Raw genomic sequence first — 15,881 nt, forward strand, 5'->3', positions numbered from 1 at the left:
CATGTGGAAAACAGTTGGCAAGGGTAACACGGGCCTGAATAAAATCCGTTTTTTAGACTCTTTCAGCTTCTTTTCCAAATCCTTAAGTCAATTGATTCAGGTACAGAAAAGTGACAATTTTGATAGCTTCTCCCTCCTCAAACAGCGTTTCACCGATTATGAAATGTATGATTTATTAACGTTTAAGGGCATATATAAATGATTTCTACAACTCTGCCTCGAGGCTAAATGAGGTGTCATCACCACCCATTAAAGCTGTTTACAATTCTCTTTCTGAGAGTGAGTGCGCCACTAGTGACTATGAATTTTCCATGAGGGTTTGGGCAAAGGGCGGATGTAAAAATGGGTGGGAATATTTTAAAAACTACTCTTGGCCAGTGACGTAATCACTCTTCTGTACATTGTGTGCAAAAATACTGATAAAATCTATGGGGAATTTGGGTTGGATTTAGGTTATTATTTTTCCACTCCTCATCTGGTGATGGACTTGATACTTAAAATCAGCAAAGAAGAAATAGGTCTGATCACCAATGTGGATCAGCATCTATTTGTAGAGAGATCAATGAGGGGAGGGTATGTTTTTCACGGGGACCGTATCATGAAAACTGATCCTACCGGACAGCAAACCGATGAAAATTCGGACTCAGTTTTTTTGGATATGAATTCTCTTTACCCATCGGCAATGTCTCACTACTGTTTGCCGTGTGGCAATCATAAATGGCTGGACAATCTATGTGCTTCGAATTTCCCCGACATTGCTAGTTGTTAGGAGAATGGGGCACAGGGACGGTTTTTTGAAATTGACGGTGAAATACCCATGGAAATCCATGACTTGGTAAAAGACTTTGTTTTTCCGTGCATAAATAGACCGGTGGCTATGAACTCTCTGAGTCCCTATAATTTGTCTTTAATAAAGGATGGGGGTATGCATTGGATCCTGTCAAAATAAAAACTAACTGCCGACCTCAACCCGAAGCAGAATATCGTTGTTCATCACGTGCTATTGAAATGGATGGTGTCCAGTGGTTTCAAGGTCACAAAGATTCATAGAGCCCTCCAATTTGATCAAAAGCCTTACATGAAAAATTTTATTGACACCTTTGTCAGTAACCGTTTACAAGCGAAAACGAAGGTTGAAAAAGAACTCTATAAACACATTTTGAACTCAGCCTTCGGTAAAATATGCGAAAGCGTACGAAATAGAAGTCGATGTGACATTTTAACCAATCCAAAAGATTTTGCTCGAATCATTGCGGATCCAAACTTCACATCATTCACAATCATAGACTCTGATATGGTGCTCCTACATCGCAAGAAAAGAAACATTGTTTTAAATAAAAATATTGCAGGCGGGAGTGCAATAACTGAAATATCTAAAAAAATCATGTTGTCATTTTATTATAATGTATGCAAGGTACAGTGGCCGATTGAGGGACAAGCTCAAGTGTATTACGGGGACACTGATTCACTCCTGTTAAAAGTCAAAACTGAAAACCTATTGAATGATTTGGAAAATGGCGAGTACATTAGCTCATGAATGGACTACACTAATTGGGATGAATCCCACTATCCAGAGCTAGTGAAACGCCAGGCCCCAAATCAACTGTTAATGTTAAAATTTTAAACGGGTAGCGATCTGATATCCAGTGGTGTGTTTCCTGGGCCGAAGGTATACTGTGTAGAAACGCACAACAAGGATATCAAACAAGTTTGCAAGGGTGTACCTACACACTTTGTAAGAAATAATTTCGACATGAGTGTGTATAGAAACTTTTTGGAACGTAGTTTAGTCCCAAGAGCGAAAGTCATGGCGATTCGCTCTTTACAATTTAAAAACTACACAGTTAGAGTTGAGAAAAACGCCATGTCGGCCATATCGGACAAAGTCTATGTACTTGAGGATGGTGCAAAGGTACTACCACACTATTTAATCTCACTATTGAATCTCAGACCGAGTTGAATGTGAAGAGTACAGAACACAAGTCGGTCTACAAAAATTAACTTAAATTCATTAAAAAAAGTACCAATTGGGTGGGAGGTTTTTTTGGGTGATGGGTGTTTTTATATTCCTTTTTTTATCAAACAATTTTCAATGTGTGTGTGCAAGGCAGAGCAATTCCCACTATTTAATGCCCCCTTCCCGGCCCCGCCCCGGCCCGCCGTAGCGGGTTCCGCGGCGCTTCCCGGCCGCCGCAGTGGCCACCCCCAGGGGGGGACCCCATTCCAAATTTAAATTGGTGTAAATAAAAGTGTGTGATATTATAAAGTGTGTGTGCATATTCTAATAAATGTTGTATTTTTTTTAAATAAAAAAAGTGTATTTATTAAAGTGTTTTTTCTAGTGCTTATGTAAATGTTGTATTTTTTATTATAAATAAATTAAAAAGAAGTGTATTTTTCCCGTGTTTAATGTGCTTTTTTCATGTTCAATGTAGTGTTTTTAAAGTGCTGTTACTTTTATGCGTATAATAAAAGAAAATATGATTCTTTATTCGTCTTCTTATTATTCTTGACAGGAGTAGTAAAAGGGAAATTATTTAGTCATTAGACAGCCATAGTCTACAGTTAGTTGTCTAGGTGAACTGTTGAAGGGAACATGTATCAATTTAAAACACCATTCAGATCGTTTCTTTGCGGGCCATCAATATCAGGCAAAACGACACTCTTAACTAAAATAATTAAAAATTGCGATAAAGTGTTTGTGGAAAAACCGAAAAAAATCTACTATTGTTACAGTATTTGGCAGGAGTCATACGATAAAGTAAAAGCAATTGGCACGATGAGATTGGTGCAGATACAATTCATACAGGGACTTTATGTTTTCAGCATTATTGAACCAAACTCTTGGCTGATTATTGACGATCTGGCTGAATCTATTGAACAATGGTCCCAGGAAATTCTACAACTGTTCACTGTTCGCTCTCATCATGAACAGATTTCCGTTACTCCAGTTCTACACAATCTCTTTCACCAGAGCAAATGTACGCCAACACTTGCATTCAACTGCACCTACTATATCATCTACAGAGTTGTTCGTGATTCTAGCTCGCTAATAACTCTCAATAAACAGATATACCCCGGCGTCCCTAAATTTCTGCTCTCAGCATACAATCAGGCAACTAATAAAGCCTACGACTATATCCTATTGGATCTTAATCAAAATACACCCGAGAATCTGTGTGTAGTCACAGATATTTTTGACAATGAAATTACAGTATATCTCCCCGTGAACACTAAAAAAGGCTATTAGTTGCTATCATGACTCTGAAGAAACTACATGAGAATTGACATTTATTTTCAGTTCTAAGCACTTCAAAACCCTCGCTTAGAAAAGCCATACTCAAACATGGTTTTGACAATGATTTCATTAATCTAATATCTGAACTTTGTATAAATTTGACCGAGGGCAATGTTCAACAGCCAGAAGTAGTTAAGCAACAGGCAAAGCAACATCGTTCCGTTGTACGTACATTGGCCTCTAAAAAGAAAGGAAAGGATTTAAAAAGAAAAGACTTCTTCAGGCGGGCGATAGCTTTTTCACACTTTTACTGCCAATAATTGCAGGACTTGTAAACAGTTTTCTCTAGAGAGAATGGAAAAACCCTATAAATTTCATCCAATAGACTCGCTCTCTAACCCGTGGAACACTTTGAGAACAATCTGAGTAAATTCATTGACAACGAGAATATTGAGGCTGATAAAAAACTGCTTTTAGTTCAAGAGGAACTTCGCTGAGTGGACAAGCATAAGCCCTATCGTGCGAAGGCCAGTGGTCTTGATCACAAAAACTAATCATCTCCTCAGGATTCTGCTGCTGTTGTTGGAACACAATTAAAGACGGTGGATTTGGATTCATTTGTGTCTAAAATTGTAAATATAATGCCCCAATCATTTGTTGAAAAAAGAAAACGACTCCTAACTTATATCATGGAAAGTGGTCAAGATCATATTCAAGTTGATAGCAATGGGAAAGGGATTATAATTCAGGGCAAGAGCTGCAATCTACTTGATTTAATCTATGATATGGTTACAAATCGTAAAGGACTATTATCATTTGACGCTCACCATACAAGTACACCATACAAGTACACCATACAAATACATATACAAATACACCATACAATACACCATACAAGTACATTCTACTTGCAATCAGTTTTTATTATCGTTATGCAGATGCAATTCCATTGCGGTCAAAGAGAGGCGTTGAAGTTGCTCAGGCTATAGAAAGTATTCTCGAACAGGATTCGTATAAAAAATTCAAACGGATCGCGGTAGTGAATTTGTTAATCCCCATGTTGCAAAAGTACTAGTGAAATATAGCACACTGCTCTCTCATCGTCATAGTCCTATAAAGGCTGCATTGGCAGAACGATTGATAAGAACTATTCGACTTTCAATTTCAAGATGTTGTACATTGAAAAATGCATCTGCTTTTATTCATGATTTAGATAAAATCATGTGGATCTATAATCAACGACCTCACCGATCATTATCCAACTCAACCCCAACGGAAGTTCATCATTCTGATCGTGATACAATTGACACTTTTCTTAAACAATATTCCAATGAAACGATTGTCAAGAAGAAAAAATTCAATGTTGGTGATACTGTTTGAATTAATAGAACAACTAAAGTTTTTGAAAAGGGGAATTACTTGTGGTCCACCGAACTTTTTAAAGTGGCGAAAATCCTAGACACTAAACCCATAGCTTATCGTCTGCGCGATACCAAAGCTGACGAGATTCTCGATAGCATTTTTGACTATGAACTACAAAAAATTGAAAATAATTGTGGAATCTATGAATTTGAAAATACATCCAAGACAATTGACTATAAAGACGGGACACGTATGCTTGTTTTGTGAACATGATAAAGCTTTAATTTGTATACTTTAATTAGCGTAGTATCCATTGACAACTCTCAATTATCTCTACATAACTTTCTAGTTAATTTTAGCCGACCCTCTCTACAATGACCTGAGTACAACAAGAGATTTTCGGACGAAACTCTCACCCGCCATCAAATTTGATGGTGCGTATAAAGTGGCTCTTGTCGACTGTATTCTCAAAAATACCTATGACATCCTGAGAAGGGATCGTGTGTATGATATAAAAATTATACCATTCGATTGGTCACTCTTTGTCGACTATGAATGGGTTGAAGCAGTTAAATCTAGCGAATATCCACATGTCAAATTGAAATATATTGAATATGATAATATGACAGATTTGTGTCCTACAATCAATAAAAAAATCTCATATCGTAGGATGGTACATTCCATTTTAATTATTCATCGGAACACGATAGGATTTACATTACCTCACTTGTTGACACTGAAATAATTGTTCTCAATGATAATCTGAGAGATGTTCTTGGCTTTCAACAGAATATGATCAATGGGAAAAACGCTGGCACCGTTTACGGGATGGATCAAGTTATTTTTTCTGATTATCCACCTGGTTTCACCTCGGAATCTTGCTTATTTCTTTCTGCATCCTTTGTGGAAACATCGAGAGTCGGTAATTCAAATGTCCCCCTCTTACGTGTTCTTGAACGAAAAACATATAATGAACTTGTTCATCACTATAATATAAAGCACATTCAGTATGTTCCTTTAAACACTTCGTATTTGGAACTCTGTCAGTTAACACTAAGAACTGAATTGGGTGATCCTCTAGCAATAACAAAAGGCTCAGCAGTGATTACATGTCATTTTCGACCCATCGTCGACGTCACCAGCATCACCTAAAATGAACAATAGAAGAATTCCATTTGTCTCTCCCGATATCGATTGCTATGTTGGTGCTCTGAGTCCACGTAAAATAGGCAATGGATTGGACTACTACAAGGGGCGTACTACAATGCCTGGCTACGGTCTTGGTAGTTGGGTTGTTAGGCTATTTTGTTCTGCACCACCCCTTGCCAGAAGATATCTTGTACCGGTTGCAACACTTTTTTCTGCCTCAACACTACAGGATTGGGGGTCGGGCAAGAATTTCAAGGAGAGTGTTAACGAAAATATTAGATCTTCAGCAAGAGCCGTTGGTTAGCAATTAAAATCGCAGCAAAATGGGAAGGGATTGAAAAGGATGCGTGCACGTCATTCACTCATCAGTCTCCACCCAGGCGGGAAGTGAAGGACATCAACAAGGACTTTGAGGAATAAAACAAGGAAGGCCAATAAGAAGAAAAAGAAAAAGACTGTTAGATCAAAGAAGGATTTCTTCTCTTAAGATGACTTATCTCCCTCACAAGGAATCACATCCATCAATCAGTTCCTCATTGAATCTATTCAATGCTGAAAATGTTGATGTCAGTGTTAAGTATGAGTATTATAAACCATTTCACCCCCAACAACCCCTTTCGGAAAAATATGCACTTTCAAATATTTTCCAATGAAGACTATTTCATTGGTTTGTCATCAACATTTATTGATTTAAATTTTGCGGTGAAGAAAAAGTCAGATAATACCACTCCAACTGTTGCCGATGGTCTCTTCTACGAAAACTTTATTCTACACAACCTGTTCAAACAAATTAATGTATTTATTAATGGAACATTTGTGAGCACTAGCAATAATTTATCCAACTATGCGAGCTACACACAATTTATGATGATGACACCAAAGGCATACAGGGAGTTGAGAGAACATTTATTGGGCTATGAATATCTATCAGGTTTTGACATTGACAGCGAGTTGACTACTGCAGTGAGCCAGGAGTATCATCTGGTTAGAAAATTAAATCTTGAGATATTCAATATATCCCAATGGTTACCCCCCAATGTCAAGATTGACAGAAAGTTGCAACTGGCCCCATCGAATTTCATTTGGAGAAAAATACTTCCTGCAGCACCCGATGCAAATGTCATTATCACATCGGCAATTCTCCACGTTCGAAAACAACAGGTTATCAGCTCTGTTGCATTGGCAATGGAAAAGCTAAGAGCCAATGGCAACAACATTAAACCTTTTTTCCCCCATATGATCACCAATCAACGTCATAGTGCCACCGGCTCTCGTAGTTAAAGTGATTCATCATTTATCAATGAAGAAATCCCATCAAAATTGGCTTTGGCCTTTGTGAAGAGTGGCAGTGCCGTTGGATCCTGGACTGAATCCCCCCATGATTTTAATTTTTTGGTCTATCTAGCCGTGTGTGCAAAGTGAATGGTATTCCACTGTACACTCTATCATTTGACAAAAAATCCTATAGAACTCTGTACGAGTTGACCATGCAATCCTTAGATCATGACTCTCAATTATTTGAAAATGGAATAACCGATTCAATGTTTTCAAAAAATCATGGCATAATTGTTTTGGACATGTCGGGGACCCAGGATATTAGCATAGTACGAACAGGGAATGTACGTTTAGAGTGTACATTTGCTGATGCTTTGACTGAGAGTATCACACTAATATCATTGAGTCAATTTGAAACCTATTGGGAAATCACACCCGACGGCAGTGTTCTATTAGACCTAGCACCATGAACACAAACCAAATAATCAACGTATTTAGTATGGATCCATACATGTCCTAGTACAAGTCCTATTGCATACCATCGGACTTCATTGAAAAAATTCCAAGTATTAACAATACCCTAATCATTGGTAATAGCAGTCCATCGATTTCGAAGACAGGCCATTGGCTATGCATCTTTCAAACAGCGACGAATATTGAATTTTTTTATCCTCTTGGCCTATCGTATAAATTCTACATTCCATACATCAGCAACTTTATTGAAAACAGTGGGAAAACTATTATTCAAAATCAACGAAGAGTACAGGATTTAACGACTAAGACGTGTGGCTGTCATGCACTACTCTTTTTCATGTTCAGATGTCGTGGCTATACCTACAAACAGTTTATCGACATCTACGTTGACTTACCTCGATTGAACGACTTTCTAGTGGAAAATATACTTACAAGCGTGTTTAATATTGATTTTAGTGCCCTACGAATAAAATATTCTAAAAATTTATGTTAAATTGTTTATTAATAAATGAAAAATTTTATATACATGATAAAAAACGACTTTTCTACTCTTTAGATTTCATCTTCTACTAGATATAGGTATTTGTCGAGAAAAACTAATGCAGGTAGATTATCTGAATTCACAGTATACTGATCCTGATTTGCTGCAATGTCAGGATCGTATTTTCCTCACTAGAGTGTCACTTCACTCTTGTCATATCTCTTTGTATAGTCAATGTTACTATTCTCATTCATTCTATAGAATTCACATATTTCAATTTGCTTATTTGAAGCAATGTCACAAACAGTGTCCTCAACTGGCGAATCAAATTCCGTCACAGCCAAATAAAAATCAGTGGGCTTATAATCATAACACCCATTGTCTTCACAACGATAACATAGAAACCATATTCTTTTGTTGTTCCAACAGTTGAATCGCTGACCCGGCTCCTCCTCCCAGAACAATCTAAAACCACGACGATACCAATCTCGTTGCAATAAACTAAAATCACAGTTAGGATTCTTTCCAATAAAACCGGGATATGTATTCTCCCATTGATTACATTTATCATAGTGGCAATTAGAGCATGTTGTCCTCTAGGATGAGAGTCACACACCTCTTCAAGACAGGAATTACAACCTTTAATTTACATTGCACAGCCTCTATGCAATTTACTCGGGTTGCATAATCTACATTTTACCTCATTCAGAATCTCATTAATCATTTTGCAATTCTCACATCATGACCAGCCGCCCAGCGTGTACATGCATAGTGGACATGTATGGAACATTTTTTCCATGTGTTGACACTCTCACTGCCACAATGAAACTGAGCTGGCAACAACAAATTGAGTGGGATAGAGAGAGAGAGAGAGGAGTAAATCATCCTTGAACACCATCTTTCTCATGAAAATTTCCTACATTTCTAAACTAGTGTTTGAAAGCATATCCACAATATCATTTTGCCGTGTCGTGATTAATATATCAATAAATTGTGTAAATGCATTTGGACCACAACGTAAAAGCTTCATGCAATAGTCTAATGATGGAGAATCAGTTTTCATTATATCGACAAGCATTCCCTGAGAAAGTATCTTCCTTTGAATAGTCAGTTCTAGAAAATCATCAACTAGAATCAAACGTTTTTCCATAAACACAAGATTCCCCATGATTTGATTTTTCTCAAATCTATCCATTTTTTAGAGTACTAACACTCTCACAACTATCTTAAGACAAACCAAAATTTTTCTACTCTAAAAAATACACGATAGTCTACTATAGAATTAAAAATACCTTCGTTTAAGAAAAAGTTTTATGGAACATAAGTACAACAGTAATAATCACTGATGCATTTTGTTCTCATCAATATATTTCACTAGCACATCTAATGCTGCATGAAGTCTATTTATATGCATAATATTCAGTTTCGCAGCAAAACATAATTGCTCCTCCAGCTTAATTTTGCTTAATGATATCACGTATCTAGCATACATATCGTCCCATTCAAGGCATAGTCTACAGCATCCTGTTATTTCCACAGCCACGTTTGGTACTCGTATATCTTTGCTGCTGCTGCCGGCTACACCATCAATCTCCAATAGTGTAAATTCTCCACTCATTTTCTCTACTAATATCGTCTCAAATAAACTATTCTCTCTGACTTCAATTCTCTTACTAATATGAATTGCAATGAAAATCACTCCTTTTATTTGAATCCAATCACCAATCAAGTTATCGTATATGGAGTAACCTCCGCTCTCTCTCTCTCTGATTGGCCCTAAAAAATGGATGTTGTCACAAAAACAAGTCTGATTGTTTTATACAATCTCAACCACACTCTAAAAACATGTTTGACCCATTTATAGGTTTGCCAGCTTTTTACAATGTGCACGTGAAACTGTAGTGCATATTCTTGTGAAATTGATATCAATAGCAAAAAACAGTTTGATTGTCTTATACAATCTCGACTATACTCTCAAAACTTGTTTGACCACTTTATAGGTTTCCATGCTTTTTGCAATGTCCCCGTGAAACTGTAGTGTATATTCTTATACATGCTAGAGATAAGACAAAATACGCAATCCCTCGTCATTTCAATAGGTAGGTTACTACTTATTTATTGTAATTTCTGTTCGTTTTTGGTTTCATTTATTTTTTTATGCAGATTTGTGGTAGTTTCACGCTTGGTAGATTATTTGATTTTATTTTTGCTATTTTTTTGTTTAATGGAGTTCTTAACTTTTCTTTGAAAAACATATTTTGTGGAAAAAATTTTTTTAATTAATTAAAATATAAAATAGTACATTAATTGTTAGAGTTTTTAAGTCACAGGTGGTTAGCTCTTTAGTTCATTATTTCGATTATAAAGATACGCATTGCTAAATTTATTTTTCTTTATACGTCATTGCAATAAAAACTAAAATTGTAAACTATTTTTAACTTTCTAGTGACTAGGCCTTGGTTCGTTTCTCCGATTTGAAGCGAACTGAATGCTCGCACACCGAGAAACTTTGCTCCCTCAGGTAACAGGAAATCCAACTACCAAAGTGAAATTCCTTCTAGCAGAGCTTCACCTATGAGTTGCTAAATTCTTTTGGTTTTCTGGCATTGCCATGAAAATTACTATAACCAAGAAAAGTCTAGAAAAGTTAAGTCTCTTATGGTTAACCCTTTTGCGTCATTCACAGATTTACGAACTGAATATTTATCCGCACAGAGAATTTTTTCTGTCAGGCAAACGGAAATCTGGATTCCGAAGCGAAATTTGACTCATTCCACAACCTAGCTTTAGCATTACTAATTCTTTTTAAGTATTGTCATTAAAAGGGAAATTACTTCTTTAATTGTTACAAAACAACATTTATATCTCTCTAGTGTCTTCTCACAAACTATACGCCACAAATTTTGAAAACAAAACCTTTCGATTAAAGCTCGAATCATCTTGTCTTTTTCAGGAGCGTTTCTCGTCCCTTACCTCATATGCCTGCTTTGTGGAGGTGTCCCTATATTCTTTTTAGAAGTTGCACTGGGTCAGTATACAGCCCAAGGCGGAATCAGTGCCTGGAGAATTTGCCCGATATTCCAAGGTGTAGTTTTTTTTTCAGTAAAACAGTGATAGCTTTTCCAATTACTAAGTAACAATTACTTGTGTCTATGTTTTGTTTGTAGCAGAAGATTACTGAGGGAAACATATTCAACATAAATATCAACCAAGAGAGCTGTTATTTCAAAGTGATAAAAAGAACATTTAAAGAAACCCTTCTATGCAGTGAAACTCTACAAAATACGGCAAAATATAATGCCAGAGAGACAAAATGAAAAAAAAAGCTTCCTTCATAGCGAAGGCCAAAGTGTGCGTAACTTCTAAGAGTGGGAACTGGCGCTAGTACCGAAAAATCCCCAGTGCCCATCTAGCCTTTGAAGTTTTTTCTTTTTTTGTAATAATAAGGCAGAATTAGAGTCATTAGTTGAACTGGCTAAAATAGATTAGTAACAAGTTCATATTCTCAAATTCAAAGTTTCAAAACACAATTAAAAATTTTGAAAAAAGCTCATGAAACGCCATATACTAGATGAAGAGGTGATTTTTTCTTCAGCGTCAACATCAGTTCCGACTCTTAAAGTTACCCATACTCTTTTTGGAAGACGTTCGTATTTGTAGCTTCTTTATAGCTTGCTCCCCTTTAAATACATGCTCGTCATAACTTTTACACTTTACAAAATAAGCAAAAATTATCTTTCGGTATGAATATCTATTGAAAGTCTCCCTCTTAACTCACTCTCAAGAAGCTCCAATATTTCTTAGATATTTTCTTGCGACCTACTCCCTCCTAATTCTGGGACGACCTGCTTTTTGTTTGGCCCTAAATTGTTGGCCGAAAAAGGCGATCCTTTTAATCTCTCCTCCTTCATCCACAGCGTCTATCCTAGCCATGCCAAACGTTCTCCAATTATAGCCTTCTGTTTTTTTCATAACAACGTTTTTTATACAGCCTACTGTTTGAAATAAGGTCAGTGAGAAGAAAACTCAAAACAATCCATATACAATCCCTCTGGAAAACAACAAATAAATCCTCCTTCGTTTTACAGAATTCCTAAGTTTCAAAACCATTCTTGATTACTGTCTTCACTGGAGCTTCAATATTAAAATCTTGGTTTACAGATTTACCCATCTATTCTCGAAAATTCTTTTCAAGTGGGAAAAAAACCCCTTTGCCTCGGCTATTTTACTTTTAACGTCTTCACTGCTTCCACAGTCTTTACTAATATGTTTACCTAGGTAAGTGAAACTGTCCACTTGACCGATCTTCTCATTAGCAAACATCATCTCTTCACCGTTAATTATGTGTAGTCTTCACAATTTAGTCTTCTTAATTTTAATTTTCAATCTATTCTCACGCCTTAGAATAGGCTATTATAAGCCTGTTCAAGCCAATTCGAAAACCTAAATAGGATGGAGGAGCAGCATGGGTAGCTATTTTGGCCTCAGGAGAGCTTGGTGCTGGGGTGAGTTGTTATTAGTAGCAGTAATATTCTTACGCCCCGAGCTCTCAAAACCTCCGAAAAATCATCAGGATGCTCAAATTACCAGCAAAAATCAGAAGAGTTTTTCTTTCCTATATGATTCCATGCTCTTCCAGGGCTTTTGCCATTTTCCTTAAGACAAAGTCCATCAAAATGATCCATATAAAGTAAGGAACCCTGTTTAAATCTTTGTTTGCGAAACCAGTTACTAACCTCGTTTTGTACCTTACCTGCAGCAATGTTATTCTCAGATATCGCACTAATCACGTTAATGTGTTTATTTCATATAACTTATAATGATAGGAATTTTAGTGAGGCTCTTCTATTGGCTGAATCAAACGCATGCTCATAATCTATTAGGCTAAAGACTAAAGGGGTCTGATGACTGATACACTTTTCAGTTACGGGAACCTAATAGCAATAATTTGGTCAAAACATTCCCTCCCCTTCCTAAAACCCGGGTATTCTTCCCATAAAATTTTATCTACATCATTTCTAAGCCTAGTAAGTATAATCATACTGAGTGATTAGTAGTATCCTATTATAAGGTCCTGGTCGTGATTGCGTAATATGCCTTACCAGGGGCCAGTGACCTATTACAATGAACCCTATGTGGGTTGGCAGACATGTTTTTTATTATGACATTGATTTTTTGTGTGTCAGTCGATTAGAGAAAGTTGGTGGTTAGTCCAATATAATAAATTGATTGGTCGGTTTTCTAAAAAAAACTTGCCATGCTATAATGTTATTGCGAGAGGCTTACTCAATTTACATCTTAGTGTTAACTGGGTGATCTAATTGCGTAGGTGCTAAAGGAACATTTGAAGGTGGAGAAAAAAGGGGTAATTAGTGATAGGATAATTTTAACAAGAAATGACTGAAAAGTGTTTTGGAGGAGACGGAATGAATGTGTACTGTATAATACACAAGTGATGATTTGCACAGTGTTGTCAATTTTAAATAGTTTAGAAATAAAAAAATTAACAAGAAATGGCTGAAAAGTGTTTTGAGGGAGTTGAGTTGCACGAGAGTTCAGTTACATGCGGATTCAGTTACACGGGGATTAGTTAAATGGGGTCGAGTAGCATGGAGGTTCAGTTGTACAGGGTTTCGGTTATACAGGGGTTCAGTTACATGGGGGGTTCATTTGTACGGGGTTTCGGTTATACAGGGGTTTAGTTACATGGGGGGGGCTCAGTTATTTTTTCTGATTTTGTGTGTTTTCGCAAGAAAATAACTGGTCTTTTAGCAAACTTAGCCATAGCTACCTGAAACTCTGCATAAATATCTTCATTTTTAATCTAATTGCGTAGGTACTAAAGGAACATGTGTGTTTTTTTCTGAACTTTCTGAGGGAGGAGGGGGTAACTATTTAGTTTAAAAATTAGTTTACGAGTAGAAAAATGCTTCACTAAAGATAATGCTATTGTGTTTTTTTTCTGAACTTTCTGAGAGAGGTGAGTGGGGGTAACTATTTAGTTTAAGAAATTAGTTTACGAGTAGAAAAATGCTTCACTACAGATAAGGCTATTGTGTTTTTCTGAGCTTTCTGAGAGCGGTGAGGGGTAACTGACTAGTGTAAAAATGAGTGTACGAGGAGAATAATGCTTCACTACAGATAAGGCTATTGTTTTTTTCTGAAATTTCTGAGGGTAGAGGGGGTAACTATTTAGTTTAAGAAATTATTTTAAGAGTAGAAAAATGTTTCACTACAGATTAGGCTATTGTGTTTTTCTGAACTTTTTGAGAGGGGATGGCGATGGTAACTATTTAGTTTAAGAAATTAGTTTATGAGTAGAAAAATGTTTCACTACAGATAAGGCTATTGTGTTTTTCTGAACTTTCTGAGGGGGGATGGCGATGGTAACTATTTAGTTTAAGAAATTAGTTTACGAGTAGAGAAATGTTTCACTACAGATAAGGCTATTGTGTCTTTCTGAACTTTCTAAGGGAGGAGGGGGTAAGTATTTAGTTTAAGAAATTAGTTTACGAGTAGAAAAATGCTTCACTACAGATAAGGGTATTGTGTTTTTTTTTTCTGAACTTTCTGAGGGAGGAGGGGGTAACTATTTAGTTTAAGAAATTAGTTTACGAGTAGAAAAATGCTTCACTACAGATAAGGCTATTGTGTTTCTCTGAACTTTCTGAGAGAGGTGGGGGGTAACTTTTTAGTTTAAAAATTAGTTTACGAGTAGAAGAATGCTTCACTACAGATAATGCTATTGTTTTTTTCTGAACTTTCTGAGGGAGGAGGGGGTAACTATTTAGTTTAAAAAATTAGTTTACTAGAAAAAAAATGATTCTCTACAGATAAGGCTATGGTGATTGTCTCAACTGTCGGAGGGAGGAGAGCGTCGTTCGATAGTTAGTTTGATAAATTAGATTAATAGTATAAAAATTCTTAAATACAGATACGACCCTTTTGTTTTTCTGAACTTGTGTTTTTTTTTCTGAACTTTCTGGTGGAGGAGGGGTTAACTATTTAGTTTAAAAATTAGTTTACGAGTAGAAAAATGCTTCACTACAGATAAGGCTATTGTGTTTTTCTGAACTTTCTGAGGGGGGAGGGGGTAATTATTTAGTTTAAAAATTAGTTTAAGATTATAAAAATGCTTCACTACAGATAAGGCTATTGTGTTTTTTTTTCTGAGCTTTCTGAGGGAGGAAAGGGTAACTATTTAGTTTAAGAAATTAGTTTACGAGTAGAAAAATGCTTCACTACAGATAAGGCTATTGTGTTTTTTTTCTGAGCCTTCTGAGGGAGGAGGGCGGGGGTAACTATTTAGTTTAAGAAATTAGTTTACGAGTAGAAAAATGCTTCACGTATTTTTACGCGAAAACAACTTCAACCGTGCCCAGCCCCCCCGCGATCAGAAATTAAATTATAAAAAAAAGTTTCTTCAACTGAAAGTAAGGAGCAACATCAAAACTTAAAAACGGACAGAAAATAGAGGCTGTTTCCAAAAGATTTAGGATTCATTAACGTTAGTGTTGTCAGTCAAAAGCTATGAGTTTGAGAAAATTGCCTGATTATCGAAAAAAATCGAGAAACACCCTCCAAATGTCGACAAGAATGGGATTGTCTTGAGGGGGGGGGGGAGGGGGGATTTTCCATGGAAGAGGGGGAGGGTATTTTTATGTGAAAACAACTTCAACCGTGCCCAGCTCCCCGCGATCAGAAATTAAATTATAAAAAAAGTTTCTTCAAGTGAAAGTAAGGAGCAACATCAAAACTTAAAAACGGACAGAAAATAAATTTTTACGTGAAAGCAACTTAAACTGTGCCCAACCCTCCGCAATCAGAAATTAAATTATAAAAACGTTTCTTCACCTCTTGAATACACAATACCGAAATTTCATTCAACTTTCATGTAAGAAA

General features: G+C 36.4%; 1 protein-coding gene across 2 annotated transcripts in view; it reads left to right on the forward strand.

The window, feature by feature from the left end:
- The window catches only part of LOC148944763 (sodium- and chloride-dependent GABA transporter 2-like), a 187,454-nt gene that overhangs the window by 94,020 nt on the left and 77,553 nt on the right, over nt 1-15,881 (forward strand). For both annotated transcript variants that reach the window (XM_089100672.1, XM_089100671.1), the window contains exon 2: nt 10,933-11,064. In XM_089100672.1, coding sequence (XP_088956798.1) covers nt 10,933-11,064 — 132 coding nt within the window. The remainder of the gene's footprint in view (nt 1-10,932; nt 11,065-15,881) is intronic.

The sequence above is a fragment of the Artemia sp. Qi Xiang Cuo genome, chromosome 14 (assembly GCF_049724085.1).
Source record: "Artemia sp. Qi Xiang Cuo chromosome 14, ASM4972408v1, whole genome shotgun sequence".
Lineage (NCBI taxonomy): Eukaryota > Metazoa > Arthropoda > Branchiopoda > Anostraca > Artemiidae > Artemia > Artemia sp. Qi Xiang Cuo.